General features: G+C 42.8%; 1 protein-coding gene across 1 annotated transcript in view; it reads right to left on the minus strand.

Moving 5' to 3' along the window:
- The window catches only part of LOC100337076 (ATP-binding cassette sub-family C member 4), a 166,644-nt gene that overhangs the window by 88,122 nt on the left and 58,635 nt on the right, over nucleotides 1–19,887 (minus strand). Inside the window, exons 12-14 of the mRNA XM_025000154.2 lie at nucleotides 13,706–13,800; nucleotides 13,396–13,482; nucleotides 4,286–4,382 (exon numbers count right to left, since the gene is read on the minus strand). Of these exons, the coding sequence (XP_024855922.1) occupies nucleotides 4,286–4,382; nucleotides 13,396–13,482; nucleotides 13,706–13,800 (279 nt within the window). The remainder of the gene's footprint in view (nucleotides 1–4,285; nucleotides 4,383–13,395; nucleotides 13,483–13,705; nucleotides 13,801–19,887) is intronic.

The following is a 19,887-nucleotide window of genomic DNA, read 5'->3' on the forward strand; positions in this document are numbered from 1 at the left end:
TGACCTTTTCCAGTCCTGTGGCCACTGCTGAGATTTCCAAATTTGCTAGCATAATGAGTGCAGCAGTTTCACAGCATCATCTTTCAGGATTTGGAATAGCTCCACTGGAATTCTATCACCTTCACTAGCTTTGTTCATAGTGATGCTTTCTAAGGCCCACTTGACTTCACATTCCAGGATGTCTGGCTCTAGGTGAGTGATCACAGCATCGTGATTATCTGGGTTGTGAAGATCTTTTTTGTACAGTTCTTCTGTGTATTCTTGCCATCTCTTCTTAATATCTTCTGCTTCTGTTAGGTCCATACCATTTCTGTCCTTTATCGAGCTTATCTTTGCATGAAATGTTCCTTTGGTATCTCTTATTTTCTTGAAGAGATCTCTAGTCTTTCCCATTCTGTTGTTTTCCTCTATTTCTTTGAGTCATACACCTTTTCAAAATGAGATTAACAGTTTCTATTTGTATCTGTAAGATGCAAGAGGAAATGACTAGTGTTAAAAATATAGCAATTTGACTCAGCAGCCGAGGAGTAACAATTCTGAAGGGTTTAAGGGGTAGCCATCCACTCTCTGCTGTTAGAAAGGGACTAGACAAACAGGAAGGATAGACTCCAACTCATCCAGGGGTGCTCACCAGTGGACAAATCATTCCAATAGTACTAAATGTGGGGATGGTGTCATCAATAGAAGCAATCAGAGAATACCAAAACATCTAGGGATGAGCTAAATAATGTTGAGGTTTTACAAACTACTATCACTCCCTCTGGAGAAGGCAATGGCACCCTACTCCAGTACTCTTGCTTGGAAAATCCCGTGGATGGAGGAGCCTGGTAGGCTGCAGTCCATGGGGTCACGAAGAGTCGGACACAACTGAGCGACTTCACTTTGACTTTTCACTTTCATGCATTGGAGAAGGGAATGGCAGCCCACTTCAGTATTCTTGCCTAGAGAATCCCAGGGATGGGGGAGCCTGGTGGGCTGCCGTCTATGGGGTTGCACAGAGTCGGACACGACTGAAGTGACTTAGTAGCAGCAGCAACTATCACTCTCTCTGTACATGGAATTAACTGCTTTCGAGCCTGAGAAATCGGAAACCCCTATTGCTGGAGGAGTGGAAAAGAGTCAACACATGGAACTGCTTCTAGAGAAGTAGAGGTGCTATATTTTAATAATCTAACTTGGAGCAGAAATTTACCTCATAAGTGAGAAATCTGACTAAGGCCTGTTGGAACAGACATGGGTTAACAAAGGAGATGCTGAGGTACAGAGGCAAACAAGCCAAGGACTGAAGCATCAAACAACCACTAGGTCTGAAAACTTCTAATCTTCAGCCCACCCTCAATTACATCAAGTGCAGTGGATTGCATGGTGTCCCCCTAAAAAGATATGATCAAGCCCTAAATATGACACCGGTGAATGCCAGGGTCTAGCCCCAGCTGATCCAGGGAGTTCGAAGCGGGGACGGCATAGGCGAGGATCAAGATACAATAGCTTCAATTAGATATTAATTAGAGATATAAAGAGCAATAGAATGAGGATAGCTCAGTAGGAAAATTCAGTGGAGAAAAGAGGCTGAGTAGCTTGGTTTACGTGGGAGACCAATAAAACTTCAAGACAAGAAGCTTGCACCACTTACGTAGGCTGCAGGCGTCCTTCCGTTCTCCCGAAGGAGAGAAGACACTGAGGCCTCCTCAGTCGGATCTTAGAAGCCCAGGCAAAATTAGTAAGCTTGGTGGGTTCCATGCTCCAGATGGAGACTCAGCCAGAGTGAGAGAGAGAGCAACATGGGCAGACCAGTCTTTCGAGGAACTGATCCCAATCCTTTATTTTCCATGGTCTACTTTTATACACTGAGATGTTATGCAAAAGTCACGCAGGGTCAGCAGTCCTGACTTTTATCAAAGTCAGGTGCTTCATACAAATGTATATAGAGGTCTTAGGAGTGTTACATTATCTTCTGGCCAGGGGGCCTGCTGACAATTTATGACCCTCTCCTTTTGACAGCGGTCAGTCAACCAGGACACTTATTTCTCCAGGGGTGATTATTCTTAAAACAGACGCCACCCAAACAAAGTTACATTCCTATAGGGTGAGGGTGTAGTGGGTTTTAGTTAAGGAAAGAATTTACTTAGCCTAAGGTCTATTGTGATTTATATCAAAGGTTAGTACTTATTTCTTCTATATATTCATTAATGTGTGTAAGAGCAGGGGATGTGGAGTCTTAGCAACAAACATTGGCTCAACAAATGAAAAACCCTTCACCAATACAATTTCTAATCAGCCCATTATACTTATACTAATAGTTTTCTAACTTTTCTAAGGAACCTGTTTTTAGAAGGTTTAAAGCATCTCGTGCCTCTCATAGTTGGGAGGCTGTGAGCAATCACATGTGGCCAGGCGAGCCTGTCAGGCAGGCTAGAGAACCTTCAGAGGAGTTTGTAGGTTGAAACACTCCTATTACACCCAGGAATTATTATTAACTGGAGCTCTAAGTTAACTCCTTCTCCAAAAGAGGTGGTGGGGGACAGCCTCCATAAAGTCAGAGGTGTAGGTTAGAGCACAAGGTAGCAAAGTAGGCAGACTCTGGTTATGGGGGTAGATGCTCGAGGATTTCCAGGGGGACTCCTGAGGCTCGATCCCGCCTTTGCGTATGTCGCGCCTCCTTCCTCATGACCTTTGCCATGGGTGGAGTGCCTCACGCCGGCCCCAACAGATGAACATGACATTATTTAATGGAAACAGTCTGTGTAGATGTGATGAAGTTAAGATGAGGTAACACTGGAGCAGAGCAACCCTAAATTCAATGTGACTGACATTCTTATGAGAAGAGAAGAGACCCAGACTGACATGGGGACAATGGCCATGTGACAAGAGAGACAGAGACCACAATGCTGCTGCTGGAAGCCAAGGAACACAAGGAAGGCTGGCGAATGCCAGAGGCTGGAATGAAGGGTTGTCCCCTGGAGCCTTCAGGGGGAACACACTCCTGCCACACCTGGATTTGGGACCCATAGCCTCTAGAACAGGGAGACAATAAACTTCTATTGTATTAAGTCACCCCGTTTGTGGTGCTTTGTTACAGTAGCTCTAGAAACTGACATCCTAGCCTGAGCCTGTATTTCTGCCTTCCCAACATTACTAAGATTTCAAATTGCTTCTGCTGTTGCTCCCCCAGCAAACATGGAAAGAATCTTTTAAATCCCACATCAGACCACCTCCATCCTCTGCTCTGGACCATCCAACGGCTTTAATTCCACTTCCAGGCCTGCTGCCCACTGCTTGGAAACCAGCTCCCTCCTGTCCCCCTGCTCACTCTCCTCAGACATGCTGGTCTTCCTGCCATTCCTCCAAACTGCCAGGTCAGCTCCTTCCTTAGGACCCCTTGCCTCAGATCCGCTTCCCCAGGTGACTCCATGGCTCCCACCTTCATGTCACTCAGAGCCCATGAGGCACCAGATCCTTAGGGAGGTAGCCAGGATGTCACATCTTCCCCTTAAGAACAGGAGCCCCATAAAAGCAAGGCCTTGTCCTCCTGCTGCACAGGCTCCCACACGTTTCAGGCACATAGAGACCTAGGCAGGAATACCAGCAACGGGCAACACCAGCAGAGTGGGCATCTCTGACCAGGGTGCTCAGCACACAACCTCGCTTCTAGTGCTAATGGAAGATGATCTTCAGGCAAACTGCACATGACATCACATGTGTACAAACAGGTCTTAGTATTTCTAATTTCCAAATACTAATATACTTTGACTTAATTTGTGGAAAGTGAAAGTGAAGTCACTCAGTCGTGTCCGACTCTTTGCAACCCCTTGGACTGTAGCTTACCAGGCTCCTCTGTCCATGGGATTTTCAAGGCAATAGTACTGGAGTAGATTGCCATTTCCTTCTCCAGGGGATGTTCCCAACCCAAGGATCAAACCTGGGTCTCCTGCATGGTAGACAGACACTTTACCTTCTGAGCCAAATTTGTGGAAGAGGAAATAAATGTTCTAAATAAAATAGCATCATTATCTTTAAAAAAAGTTTCACTAGAAGTGATAATTCAGTGATTCTTCAGTAGCACTTTAATATACTTTAGGCTTTATGTGGCTTAGAGTGACATTTCTACAGGTCTTTTTATTCATCCTCAAAGATATGAATATCACCAGTTCTCAGAAGAAGGGGATATAACTGAGGGAGAAGAGGGTGTTTATCACATATCCAAGGAGAGTGATCTGCTTGGAGGATCTGGCCTTCAATACATCTGAGTGTGAGCAAGCTCCACAGACTTCTAGAAATTACTTACATCTTTCAGTATCAGAATCTGAGTTGCATCTTCTAGGTATTGCAAGTGATGCGTCACTAGAATTGTGATCTTCTCACTCAAGAGTTGACAAATACACCTACAAATGTAAAAGGTACAGTATGAACAAAACACATTAATCGGGGTGCTCACAACTGAAAATTCGTAAATTGAAAACATGAGACAAAGACAAGACAGCCCTCAAAAATCTGTAAATACCAAATAAAACAAATTAAACACAAATATTTAAGTTGATGCAAAACTAACTTCAGTTTTTGCATTGTTGAAATTTGTCATTTGATATCAGAATACATTCTAAATAAATATAGTTATGTTAAACATCATTTTAATGCTTATTTCTCACTTTATGTTTCTTTGATAATGACTTATTACTTGCTATTTATTTTATACTTCTTTAAACTATGGAAATGATGTTAGACAAAAAGCAAATCCAAGCGAGTTTCTTATTTGAGTTCAAAATGGGTTGCAAAGCAGTGGAGACAACTCACAATATCAACAACCCATTAGACCTAGGAACTGCTAAAGAATGTACAGCACAGTAGTGGTCAAGAAGTTTTGCAAAGGAGATGAGAGCCTTGAAGTTTAGGAGCATAGAGGCTGGCCACAGAAATTGACAACCACCAACTGAGAGCAATCATCAAAGCTAACCCTCTTACAACTACACAAGAAGTTAGGGAAGAACTCAACATCAACCATACCACAGTTGTTTGGCATTTGAAGCAAACTGGGAAAGGTGAAAAAGCTCAAGAAGTAGGTACCTCATGAGCTGATCAAAAATATTGTTCTGAAGTGTCATCTTCTCTTATTCTATGCAATAGCAATGAACCATTTCTCAGTCAAACTGGGATGTGCGACAAAATGTGGATTGTATATAACTGGTGATGACCAGCTCAGTGGTTGAACTAGGAGCTCCAAAGCACTTCCCAAAGCCAATTTTGAATCAGAAAAATTGTGATCACTGTTTGGTGGTCTGCTGCCTGTCTGATATACTACAATTTTCTGAATCCCAGTGAAACCATTACATCTGAGAAATACACTCAGTAAATCGATGAGACGCACTGAAAACAGTAATGTCTGCAGTACTGATCAACAGAAAGGGCCCAGTTCTTCTCCATGACAATGCTCAACTGCGCATCACATTACCAACACTTCAAAGTTGAACAAATTGGTCTATGAAGTTTTGCTTCATCTGCTATATGCAGATGACCCCTCACCAACTGACTACCACTTCTTCAAGCATCTTGACAACTTTTTGCAGGGAAAGTGCTTCCACAACTGGTAGGAAGCAGACAATGCATTCCAAGAGTTCATCAAATCCTAAAGCACAGATTTTTATGCTACAAGAATAAACAAACATATTTCTCATTGGCAAAAATGTGTTGAGTGTTTTGTTGTTGCTGCTGTTCAGGTGTTCAGTTGTGACTGACTCTTTGTGCCCCTTTGGACTGAAGCACGCCAGGCTTCCCTGACCTTCACCATCTCCCGGAGCTTGCTCAAACGCATGTCCACTGAGTTGGTGATGCCATCTAACCATCTCGTCCTCTGTCATCCCATTTTCCTCTTCCCTTCAATCTTTCCCAGCATCAGAATCTTTTCTAATGAGTCATCTCTTCATATCAGGTTGTCAAAGAATTGGAGCATCAGTCCTTCCAATGAATATTCAGGACTGATTTCCCTTAGGATTGACTGATTTGACTCACAAGAGTCTTCTCCAACACCACAGTTCAAAAGCATCAATTCTTTGGCACTCAACTTTCTTTATGGTCTGAATTTCACATCCATACATGACTACTGGAAAAACCATAGCTTTGACGATACAAACCATTATTGGCAAAGTGATATCACTGGTTTTTAATATGCTGTCTAGGTTCATCATAGCTTTTATTCCAAGTAGAAAATGTTTTTTATTTGCATAGCTGCAGTCATCATCCACAGTGATTTTGGAGCCCAAGAAAATGAAGTCTGTAACTGTTTCCACTGTTTTGCTATCTATTTACCATGAAGTGATGGTACCAGATGTCATGATCTTAGGTTTTCGAATGTTGAGTTTTAAGCCATTTTTTTCTCTCTCCTCTTTCACCTTCATCAAGAGGCTCTTTAGTTCCTCTTCACTTTCTACCATTAGGATGATGTCATCTGTATATCTGAGGTTGTTGATATTTCTCCTGGAAATCTTGATTCTAGCTTTTGCTTCATCCAGCCTGGCATTTCACATGATGTACACTGCATATAAGTTAAATAAGCAGGATGACAATATACAGCCTTGATGTACTCTTTTCCCAATTTTGAACCTGTCCACTATTCCACATCCTATTGTAACTGTTGCTTCCTGACCTGCATGCAGATTTCTGAGGAGGCAGATCAGGTGGTCTGGTATTTCCATCTCTTGAAGAATTTTCCACAGTTTATTGTGATCCACACTGTCAAAGGCTTTAGTGTATTCAGTGAAGCAGAAGTAGATGCTTTTCTAGAATTCTTTTGCTATTTTTGTGATCCAACAGATGTTGGCAATTTGAACTCTGTTTCCTCTGCCTTTTCTAAATCCAGCTTGAATATCTGGAAGTTCTCGGTTCACGTACTGTTGAAGTCTAGCTTGGAGAATTTTGAACATTACTTTGGTACTGTGTGAAATGAGTACAATTGTGTGATAGTTTGAACATTCCTTGGCATTGTCCTTCTTTGAGATTGGAATGAAAACTGACCTTTTCCAGTTCTGTGGCCCCTGCTGAGTTTTCCAAATTTGCTGGCATATTGAGTGCAGTCCTTTAACAGCATCATCTTTTAGGATTTGAAATAACTCAACTGTAATTCCATCACCTCCACTACCTTTGTTTTTGGTGATGCTTCCTAAGGTGCATTTGACTTCGCACTCCAGGATGTCTGGTTCTAGGTGAGTGATTACACCACTATGGCTATCTGGGTCATTAAGATCTTTTTTGCAAAGTTCTTCTGTGTATTCTTGCCACCTTTTCTTAATATATTCTGCTTCTGTTAGGTCCACACCGTTTCTGTCCTTTATTGTGCCCATCTTTGCATGAAATGTTCCTTTGGTATCTCTAAGTTTCTTGAGGAGATCTCTAGTCTTTCCCATTCTATTGTTTTCCTCTATTTCTTTGCACTGATCACTGAGGAAGGCTTTCTTATCTCTCCGTGCTATTCTTTGGAACTCTGCATTCATATTGGTGTATCTTTCCTTTTCTCCTTTGCCTTTCACTTCACTTCTTTTCTCAGCTATTTGTAAGGCTGCCTCAGACAATCATTTTGTCTTTTTGCATTTCTTTTTTTGGGGGATGGTTTTGATCACCACCTCCTGTACAATGTTACAAGCCTTTGTCCATAGTTCTTCAGGCACTCTATCATATCTAATTCATTGAATCTATTTGCCAATTCTACTGTATAATCATAAGGAATTTGATTTAGGTCACACCTGAATGGTTTAATGGTTTTCCATACTTTCTTCAATTTAAGTCTGAATTTGGCAATACGGAGTTCATGATCTGATCCACAGTAAGATCCCAGCCTTGTTTTTGCTGACTGTATAGAGCTTCTCCATCTTTGGCTGCAAAGATGTTGATTGTAGTGGCCCCTAATTTTGATTAACAAAGATGTGTTTGAGCTGAGTTATAATGATTTCAAGTTCATGGTCTGAAACCAAAAGTACATTTGCACCAAACTAATACAAGTCAATGATTCTCACAAGATCCTGAAATTCATTAGCGGCAAACTTGAATCTTGCTCTGCTAAAAAATTCTAAAAAGTATTCCAGTAAAATAGGCACCAATAGCTAAATTACTTTTTTCTTAAAAAAACTCAGCTTAACAATTATTTACATGTTTCATAATGGAAAACAATTAACACTGATATTCCAAATCTTGACTGAACTAAAACACTATCTTATTACTATATAGGAATTAGAGAAAGACTCATGTCGTATAAAATGTGTACATTTTTCTTAGATAGTTTTCAAGGTGATTATTTATGATAGATGACATACATTAACAACAAAAAAACTGACAGGTTTTTGGTAACCTTTGCCAGAGTACATTTTCTAGAAACTTCTCAAATAGTATCAGATAAAAAAAGAAATCTAACGTTGCCTCCATCAGTCTTTGTAACATCCCAGTCCCACACAGGAAGGAAATATTTTTTTCATTAGGACTGGACACCCTCCAAACATAAAAATGAAAGAATAGAATCCAAATCACAGTGGGAATCATCCAACAGCTCAGAAGACACACCAATTCTCTATAGCCAAGACATGTGTATGAACAGGCTACCCAAGATGGCTGCTCTCTTGCTTTCTTTACATCTCCTGCTTGACCTAGTGCCTGCTTCACCTACACCTACTCACATGACTTACCTTTCTACACACTTGCCCCAGAGCCTAGCTAATGATTATTCTAGCTTTAGATCAGAACCCTCTACTATTCTTATTAAAGGGGAGGGAAGAACATGGCCCTCTGCTGGTTTCCATGGTAACAGAAGAGCCAATCTAATGTCAATTCCCCTGTAACTAGTAATCTTCCCTCCCCAACTATGTCCCCACTAGGAGCACAGACTGCTGCTATGTCCTGCCCTGCTCCCCACTGCACACAGTGGGGTGCTGGTTAGGTCCTTGCTTCAGACATGGAAGCTCACCCTAGTCATTAAACCAGTTGTGTCTGTGGTGTTGACTCCTCACTCTTTCTTCAGTCTAGCTGGGCAAGCACAGGCCTAGCAGGCCAGCAGGATGCAGCCCAACAATCCCCCTCACTTTCCTCACTTTCACTTCAAAGTGAAAGTGTTAGTCACTCGGTCGTGACTGACTCTCTATGACCTCATGGACTATAGCTTGCCAACTTCCTCTGTCCATGGAAGTCTCCGGGTAAGAATACTGGAGTGGGTTGCCATTTCCTACTTCAGGGGATTTAACCCAGGTCTCCCGCACTGCAGGCAAATTCTGTACCATCTAAGCCACCAGTGAAGCCCAACCTTGTTAACCCCTCAATCTGCTCCTCCATTTTAAAAGCAGACCCCTAGGAACTCAGCCCCAGTCTCATCTCACAGGGTTTACAACTCCTCCAGGGAAGCGAGTAGCTAGGTCTGGGGCCCCAGTGATCATAGATGGGGTTCCACGCAGGTATTTTGGGAGCCTAAGCTCCTCACAGAGCAAATCTCAGGAACATGGACCAGAGCTCAGCCTGCTGAGTGAGTCATGTGGAGAGTCTGGAGGCAGCAGACTGCAGCTCAGTCCCTCTCACAAGCGTGATGACGTTGGCCAAGTGACTAAACCTGTTTCTTCATCTCAGAACAAGGTCAGTGACAACTCATCCACACATTCTGAGAAATCAAACCACCAATCCACTCAGTAAATGTCAGCTTCCTTCTCCACTCCTCCCTAACCACAAGCGGTCATATGCTTTGGACTCAGGAAGAAAAGTCCCAAAAGGATACTTTGGGCTTTTTTTCTTTGTATTTTTTTAATTGTATTTTATACTAGAGTATAGTTGATTAACAATGTGTTAGCTTCAGGTGTACAGCAAAGTGATTCAGTTATACCTACACATGTATCTATTCTTTTTCAAATACTTTCCCCATTTATGTTATTGTAGAGTATTGAGCAGTGTTCCCTGCTTTAGAGAATACAGTAGGTCCTTGTTGAATATGTATTTTAAATATAATAGTGTGTACATGTCAATCCAAAACTCACAAGAGGACACTCTAGACACTGGATCTATAATCAGAAGCAAGGGACCAGGATGTTAACACATACACCTCATTATGTCCAAAAAATTTCATTTATTTCTTTTGACATGTCTGAGTTCAATATTTGTACCTAAGACCTCTGACTGAGTAAATCTCTCTTCAGACTTAGTACTAAAGCTTTTAAAAGTGAAATTTCTTCTCCTTAATATAAAAGTACCTGCCAAAAGTCCCTTAAAGTGGATTTTAATCAAATCTAGTGGGTTGCTCTGTCCAAGGTAGTGTGTATGCTTAGTCGCTTCAGTCATGTCAGACTTTGCAACTGCATGGACTGTAGCCCACTAGACTCCTCTATCCATGAGATTCTCCAGGCAAGAATATTGGATGGATTGGCACACCTTCCTCCAGGATCTTCCCGACCCCGACCAAGGGGTAGAACCTGAGTATCCTGGCAGATTATTTAATGCTGAACACCAGGAAGCCCATGTTCAAGACAGACCAACTCAAATGTTGTAAAATGGTTTCTTCCATTTTACATGGTAACATTCCATTGTGATTGAAGTAATACAAATCATTACAATGAAGTTATCAGTTGATGACCTTGAATTTTTCCCAAATAATGCTTTTTTATCCAAATCTCTAGGAAAATCCTCATGATGCCAGGAGGGTAGGGGTGAGGAATCCTTGTCATAGCACTAACACCTGTCACTGAACTCATGACAAGCCATTAGGCACTTCTCCAAGGGAAATTCACCAAGTCATGATAAGGAGAGGGTAGGAAAGGGAGGTCAAGATCAGAGAGCTGGAGGCCCTGCCACATGGCAGTTGCCTTGCTCTCTTGTGTTCTGAAACAATCAATGCCACTTTGCACTTTTTTTATTGTGGTAAAATATAACATGGAGTTTACCATTTTTAGGTATATGGTTCAATGGTCTTAAGTACATCCACATGGTTGTGTAGTCGTTACCATCATCCATCTGCAGAGCTCTTTCATCACCCCAACACTAAGCACAAGCTACACACAGACTTTGGTGGAAGCCAAACCCCCACAGTGGATGTGGAATCCCAGCTCCTTGTGTCCAGAGCTCAGAGTTCCTCACACATTTCCCTGTAACAACCGCTGACTCTGTTGAAGTCTCTTCACTTTGCTATTCTGGACCTGCTGTACGTCAATCATGTTGCCCCAGAATTAAACACATTAACATAACATGTTAGCCATCAGTAAGGCAGTCATTAATACTTTAGAATTTGGTGACAGACTTTAAAGAAGTAATTAAGTTACCCTTAATTAGGTTGGGCCTGATGCACTCTGACCTTAGAAAGAGGAATCTAAGACATAAGCACAGAGACTCGAGGATACAGATGAACAGAGGAAAGACCATATGAGGACACGGCAAGGAGGATTCCATCAGGAGTCGAGGACAGAGGTCTCAGAAGAAACTGAACCTGCCCACAACACCTTAAGCCTGAGCATCCAGCCTCAAGAACTGTGAGAAAATTAATTCCCATTGTTTAAACCCTCCCACACTCCATCCATGACAGCCTGCTACAGACTAGGCATTTGCGTCCTTAATACTCATTTGCTGAAACCTAATCCCCACTGTGAAGGTCCTGGAAATAGGACAGTTGGGAGGTGACCAGGTCATGAGGGTGGAGCCTGCATGAATGGGATTAGTGTCCATATAAAAGGGACTACACAACTCCCTCACCCTTTCCCCACATGAGGACACAGGAATCGTGCCCTCACCAGACGCTAAATCTGTCAGCACCCTGAACTTGGACTTTCCCAGCCTCCAGAACGGAGATAAATAAACTGTTACTTCTAAGGCGCTTAGGGTCTGGTATCCTGTGAGAGCAGCCTGGATGAACACAATCCCAGCAAACTAACACAGGACCTGAGAGTGAGAATTTCCAAACTGCTTCTCTCTGGCAAACAACGCACCCCCTAAGGCAAGGACGTGTCTGCTGTTCTCCTCACAGCCCTGCTTCCTCCTCCCTCCACACCTGTGTTTCTACTCTTCCTTCAGCAAAAGAACTGGATACTCTTCTCAGCCTCCACACACCTGCCCAGCCTGCAGGCCCCCAGGGCACTTCCCGCCCAGCCCAGGGCACAGGAATCTTTTCAATTTCACTGAAAGCCTACACCTGCCACTTCTGCTTTCATTTAGCATTTCTTATCCTGCAGCAAAACCCTCTAAACTTTGACTCTGCTGACCTTTTCCCAGGCATCCCTCTTAACAAGCTCCACATAGAGACAGGTTACTCAGAGGCAGGAATGAGAGCTGGGCATCCTAGTCTCCCTTATTCTACATAGTGGGGGTCTTTCCTGTCTCCTGGCTGACTGCCCTTCTTGTAAACTAAGAGGTTTTGTGCAGGGCATCTGTAAAGGGCAGCAATCTCAGTATACACAGCAGGACATTGATAAGTGCAGCTGGAAGGCTTATTGGCTTTAATGAGGTGAACAACAGCAAGGGAACTAACCATGGGGGAGATGTTGAGGATGTTTTAGGAAAAAAAACAAGCTCACAAAGCTTTCAAAAAAACAAGCTCACAAAGCTTTCAAAAAAGCCAGTCTAGACTCCATAAGAGGGCTTAGTCAGTGTGTGTTAAGGACACATTTTACATAGAAAAGCATCAGAGTTGTTTTACATTAATCACTGTGTGGCCAGCCAAGAGCCACTGACAACAAGTTCTAAATTCCAGAAACAGGAATGAGAGTTAAGACTCAAGCCAGATTATAGACACCTTTTTTAAATTCAAGTTGACCCCACATTGTGGATCTGAATATTAATTCTAGTAAGCATCCATGAAGCAATGTGAAATGATTGAAATAATATTCAGGTGTGGAATAAATCATCCTCAAATTCTATTAAGATTTTATTACTAGACTTAATAAAGGTTTTATTTCCAAACTGAGAATAGTAAGCATAAACCAACAAGGTCTTTCCATGGAAGCCCTATGTTAGTACCGAAAAGTTCGCTTCTAATGTGCCTTTAACAAATAATGGAGGAAAAGAACCAGCAGTCAAGTACCAGGTTACCAAGTCCTACTCTCTGATTTAAAAAGTGTACATCATCTTTCTTCTTCCTGGGGTCTGGGTCCATCCACAGTGTCTGTTATCAACTGCAGGTCACAGGGGTAAATCTCCCATATATCCCTCACTCCCTAAAGCACAGACCCACTGTCTTCCATACACTAGAAGCACCTTCTGTATGTTCCTGTCCTAACTTCATCATGATACAAGATTTCTCTATGATGGATCTTCTGTGGCAGGAAGGAAGGGGAGAAAGGAACACCAGGGCAGAGTGAGCTGAGTCTCCTGAAGCACCAAGTCTTTTCTGAGCTCTCTTCCCTGATCTCTATGGGGTTCTTGGAAAGAAGAAATGACAGAAAACAGGAGCAAACTCACTGTTCAAACAAGTGTCTGCTGACTTCTGCATCCACTGCACTGAGCGGATCATCCAGGAGGTAGATGTCTGCGTCCTGATACACGGCTCTAGAAAACATAGAGAGATGTCAGGAGAGGACACTTCATACTCCCTGGGTCTCATCTCTGAATCATGATGGCGTCCAACAACTCCAGGTTCATTCTAGGAGCCCAGGGAAAGGACTAAGACCCAGCTTTACACAGGCCCACATGGTGAGCGGGATCTGTGTGCTTACATTCACTAGGAACCACGGAGAAGGAGGGGCAGGATGGCAACTTAAGCCCCATTTACCTTGCAAGGTTGATCCGGGCTTTCTGCCCTCCACTCAGTGTGGTTCCTCTGTCTCCTATCTCAGTTAGATCTCTATCCTCAAAAGACTGTAAATCCTATATGGAGATAGAAAAAGGGTAAAAGTAAAAGATTTAAAATGTGTTCTACTACCGTCTTAAACTTTTAGCATTAGTTCTCCATACAAGTATTTAATCAACATACATTCATGCTCAGTTGCTAAGTCATATCTGACTCTTTTCTGCCCCATGGACTGTAACCAGTCAGGCTCCTCTGTCCATGGGATTTTCTGGGCAAGACCACTAGAGTGGGTTGCCATTTCCTTCTCCAGGAGATCTTTCCAACCCAGGGGCTGAATCCATGTCTCTTGCATCTCCAGCACTGGCAGGAGAATTCTTTATCACCGAGTCACCTGGGAAGTCACAGCAGTGGGTATATATCATAGTGACTAAACTGTAACCAAGAATATTAAACAAAACCTCTGTGTTTTATTTGTTTTCATTCTGTCATTTTTCACAGCAGCTATGCACTGGACCATTTTAACAAAGATTTATTGAGGACTTACTGTATGACAGGCATTGCTGTGGGCACAGTGAATTCAGTTGTTTTTTTTTTTGAATTGAGTTTTGAGGAAACAAAGCGCCTAGGGTTTCTTTCCATGATGGAAGATGGATAGTATGGAAAATTAACCTGAGCACAAGTACTGAGGACAAGAAGGAAAAGGAAGCTGCTCAGGGGGATGGAGAGTGAAGGAGGGAAGAGAGTCCACACTGTGGGGGGCAGGCTCCGTTGAGAGGGGGTGTGAGCAGATCTGGAGGGGAGCTCAGGCAGACCTGGAGAGGCTGCTCCTCACAGAGGGAGGGGAGAGTGCAGGGGCCACAGGGCAGATGCCTAAGGTGTTCAGGACAAGCAAGGAGGCCAGGAGAGCAGGAATTGATTAAGAATGAGGTGGGTGTGAGCAGAGACAGAGCAGGAGGATCCTGGGGTCACTTCAATAAAAGGTGGAGGTGGGTGACAGGTCTGGTCTGAAGTTTTTAAGGAGTCACACCTGTGCTTTATGGAAAACAGTCAGGGGGGATGGGTGAGGGTGGATACAAGTGAGAAGGCTACTGAAATAATCTAGGCGAGAGATGACCATGGTCAGGACCAGAGTGAGAGCAGCAGTAATGGAGAGAGGGGTCACACTCCAGACACATGTTAAAGGTGGAACTGATAAGACCTGCTGAAGGGATGGGTGTGGGTATAAGAGAAGAGGACTGTGGTGTCTGGTACATGAGGAAGGGGAAGGGCAGGTTCTCCATTTACTGAGTTGGGGAAGATGGTGGATGCAGGTTTAGGAGACTTTGCTTGTGGACAAGCTGAGATGACCTGTTGGTGATGTCATGGTGCAGCTGAACATGCAAGTGTGAACGTCTGTGCTAGAGGTACAGGTGTGAGAGCCGGTGGCCCATGGTGAAGGCACAGAACTTATTTTATCAAGAAATGAGTGTGTCTTAAACTGAACATTTTGCTGATCTCAGCCTCAGCATTCCACTTTCAGAGAAGGGATAACACCTGGCTCATGTCTTCACAGTGATACTTAAGGCAAGTGACAGAGTGACAGACAAGGTCTGCTCAAGAAAGAGAGTATAAAGAGCAGGCTGGATAGGAAAAACCAAAAGGAAAGAAACAGTGTGCTCAAGGGACACCTAGCAGATCAGCTGGACTAAGTAGACGCTTGTCTATAGAAGCAGGAAAAACTCAAAGCTAAAAAGGAAATGAAGTTGTAACTTGAGGATCTGGGAAACAATCCAAAGTTACCTTTGAATATTATTTAAGGAGTAAATAGACAAGTCAGTCTGTATTCCCCAGGGTACTGGGGGAAAAAAAAGAATAGATGACAAGAACATTCCCAAAATGACAAGATAAAAATCAGGCCTAAGTTATGCAGCATTATATTAGAAAACTTCAGTTCAGTTCAGTTCAGTTGCTCAGTCGTGTCCAACTCTTTGCGACCTCATGAATTGCAGCATACCAGGCCTCCCTGTCCATCACCAACTCCTGGAGTTCACCCAGACTCACGTCCATCAAGTCAGTAATGCCATCCAGCCATCTCATCCTCTGTCATCCCCTTCTCCTCCTGCCCCCAATCCCTCCCAGCATCAGAGTCTTTTCCAATGAGTCAACTCTTCACATGAGGTAGCCAAAGTACTGGAGTTTCAGCTTTAGCATCAACCTTCCAAAGATATCCCAGGTCTGATCTCTGTAATTATCACTTGGCCCATCCCAACATAGACAGAGTTTGTTAGAAGTTTATCCACTAAACCCCTCAGGCATCAACCTATGATGCACAGCAGTACCTCTCTGCAGATGAAGCCCTCACTTCTCTGCCTGTACTTTAACAAACCTGGGGAGAAAGCAAGTAGCAGACCAGTTCCTCCATGATAAACAAGTCCTTTGCTCTCCCTAAGTCTCATTTGGAAATGACCAGAGATCATTCTGTCGTTTTTGAGATTGCATCCAAGTACTGCATTTTGGACTCTTTTGTTGACCATGATGGCCACTCCATTTCTTCTGAGGGATTCCTGTCCACAGTAGTAGATATAATGGTCATCTGAGTTAAATTCACCCATTCCAGTCCATTTGAGTTCGCTGATTCCTAGAATGTCGACATTCACTCTTGCCATCTCTTGTTTGACCACTTCCAATTTGCCTTGATTCATGGACCTGACATTCCAGGATCCTATGCAATATTGCTCTTTACAGCATCAGACCTTGCTTCTATCACCAGTCACATCCACAGCTGGATATTGTTTTTGCTTTGACTCCATCCCATCATTCTTTCTGGAGTTATTTCTCCACTCATCTCCAATAGCATATTGGGCACCTACTGACCTGGGGAGTTTCTCTTTCAGTATCCTATCATTTTGCCTTTTCATACTGTTCATGGGGTTCTCAAGGCAAGAATACTGAAGTGGTTTGCCATTCCCTTCTCCAGTGGACCACATTTTGTCAGATCTCTCCACCATGATCCACCTGTCTTGGGTTGCCCCACAGGCATTGCTTAGTTTCATTGAGTTAGACAAGGCTGTGGTTCTAGTGTAATTAGATTGACTAGTTTTCAGTGAGTACAGTTTCAGTGTGTTTGTCCTCTGATGCCCTCTTGCAACACCTAATGTCTTACTTGGGTTTCTTTTACCTTGGGCGTGGGGTGTCTCTTCACAGCTGCTCCAGCAAAGTGCAGTAATCCAAGTCTATGCCCCAACCAGTAATGCTGAAGAAGCTGAAGTTGAATGGTTCTATGAAGACCTACAAGACCTTTTAGAACTAACACCCAAAAAAGATGTCCTTTTCATTATGGGGGACTGGAATGCAAAAGTAGGAAGTCAAGAAACACCTGGAGTAAAAGGCAAATTTGACTTTGGAATACGGAATGAAGCAGGGCAACGACTAATAGAGTTTTGCCAAGAAAATGCACTGTCATAGCAATCACCCTTTCCCAACAACGCAAGAGAAGACTCTACACATGGACATCACCAGATGGTCAACACTGAAATCAGATTGATTATGTTCTTTGCAGCCAAAGATGGAGAAGCTCTATACAGTCAACAAAAACAAGACCAGGAGCTGACTGTGGCTCAGATCATGAACTCCTTATTGCCAAATTCAGACTTAAATTGAAGAAAGTAGGGAAAACCACTAGACCATTCAGGTATGACCTAAATCAAATTCCTTATGATTATACAGTGGAAGTGAGAAATCAATTTAAGGGCCTAGATCTGATAGATAGAGTGCTTGATGAGGTATGCAATGAGGTTTGTGACATTGTACAGGAGACAGGGATCAAGACTATCCCCATGGAAAAGAAATGCAAAAAAGCAAAATGGCTGTCTGAGGAGGCCTTACAAATAGCTGTGAAAAGAAGAGAAGTGAAAAGCAAAGGAGAAAAGAAAAGATATAAGCATCTCAATGCAGAGTTCCAAAGAATAGCAAGAAGAGATAAGAAAGTCTTCCTGAGCAATCAATGCAAAGAAATAGAGGAAAACAACAGGATGGGAAAGACTAGAGAACTCTTCAAGAAAATTAGAGATACCAAGGGAACATTTCATGCAAGGATGGGAACAATAAAGGACAGAAATGATATGGACTCAACAGAGCAGAAGATATTAAGAGGAGGTGGCAAGAATACACAGAAGAACTGTAAAAAAAGATCTTCACGAGCCAGATAATCATGATGGTGTGATCACTGACCTAGAGCCAGACATCCTGGAATGTGAAGTCAAGTGGGCCTTAGAAAGCATCACTACAAACAAAGTTAGTGGAGGTGATGGAATTCCAATGGAGCTATTTCAAATCCTGGAAGATGATGCTGTGAAAGTGCTTCACTCAATATGCCAGCAAGTTAGGAAAACTCAGCAGTGGCCACAGGACTGGAAAAGGTCAGTTTTCATTCCAATCCCAAAGAAAGGCAATATCAAAGAATGCTCAAACTACCGCACAATTGCACTCATCTCACATGCTAGTAAAGTAATGCTCAAAATTCTCCAAGCCAGGCTTCAGCAATACATGAACCATGAACTTCCTAATGTTCAAGCTGGTTTTAAAAAAGGCAGAGGAACCAGATCTGCTGGATCATAGAAAAAGCAAGAGAGTTCCAGAAAAACATCTATTTCTGCTTTATTGACTATGCCAAAGCCTTTGACTCTGTGGATCACAATAAACTGTGGAAAGTTTTGAAAGAGATAGGAATACCAGACCACCTGACCTGCCTCTTGAGAAATCCATATGCAGGTCAGGAAGCAACAGTTAGAACTGGACATGGAACAACAGACTGGTTCCAAATAGGAAAAGGAGTCTGTCAAGGCTGCTTATTTAACTTCTATGCAGAGTACATCATGAGAAACGCTGGACTGGAAGAAACACAAGCTGGAATCAAGATTGCCAGGAGAAATATCAATAACCTCAGATATGCAGATGACATCACCCTTATGGCAGAAAGTGAAAAGGAACTAAAAAGCCTCTTGATGAAAGTAAAAGTGGAGAGTGAAAAAGTTGGCTTAAATCTCAACATTCAGAAAACGAAGATCATGGCATCCCATGATCCCATCAGTCCCATCACTTCATGGGAAATAGATGAGGAAACAGTGGAAATGGTGTCATACTTTATTTTTCTGGGCTCCAAAATCACTGCAGATGGTGACTGCAGCCATGAAATTAAAAGACGCTTACTCCTTGGAAGGAAAATTATGACCAACCTAGATAGCATATTCAAAAGCAGAGACATTGCTTTGACAACAAAGGTCCATCTAGTCAAGGCTATGGTTTTTCCAGTGGTCATATATGGGTGTGAGAGTTGGACTGTGAAGAAGGCTGAGCACTGAAGAATTGATGCTTTTGAACTGTGGTGTTGGAGAAGACTCTTGAGAGTCCCTTGGACTGCAAAGAGATCCAACCAGTCCATTCTGAAGGAGATCAGCCCTGGGATTTCTTTGGAAGGAATGATGCTAAAGCTGAAACTCCAGTATTTCGGCCACCTCATGTGAAGAGTTGACTCATTGGAAAAGACTCTGATGCTGGGAGGGATTGGGGGCAGGAAAAGAAGGGGATGACAGAGGATGAGATGGCTGGATGGCATCACTGACTCGATGGACGTGAGTCTGAGTGAACTCCGGGAGTTGGTGATGGACAGGGGGGCCTGGCATGCTGCAATTCATGGAGTCGCAGAGTCGGACATGACTAAGCGACTGAACTGAACTGAACTGAACTGAAATCTCATTTTCCTCTTCTACAGAATGTGCGGCAGAAACCAGAATCACTAAATTCAAGAATGCTGTGAGAATCTAAAGAAGTGTGTGAAGACCCTCCATAAATGGGAAAAGGACATGTATTAATTATAACTTGTTATTGGTGGCTGATTCCTATTTTCTCATCAAGCTAACAGTGGGACCCTGTTCACAGTGTTGAATCGCAACATGCAAAACGCATGACACAAGATACATAACTCTCCCTGACATCCACAGACACACAGGCACACACAGGTTTCTAGCTCACTCAAAGCTTAATGGGGTGCATTCAATGAAAGGCAGCAATTACTCTGTTATGATTATTTATAATTACTTTACCTTCTTTCTTTCTTTGGCTTAGAAATTAATACCATCTCTTGGTCTTGGTTTTCATTTAAAAAAACAACAACAAAAAATGAACTC

The sequence above is a fragment of the Bos taurus genome, chromosome 12 (genome assembly GCF_002263795.3).
Source record: "Bos taurus isolate L1 Dominette 01449 registration number 42190680 breed Hereford chromosome 12, ARS-UCD2.0, whole genome shotgun sequence".
Lineage (NCBI taxonomy): Eukaryota > Metazoa > Chordata > Mammalia > Artiodactyla > Bovidae > Bos > Bos taurus.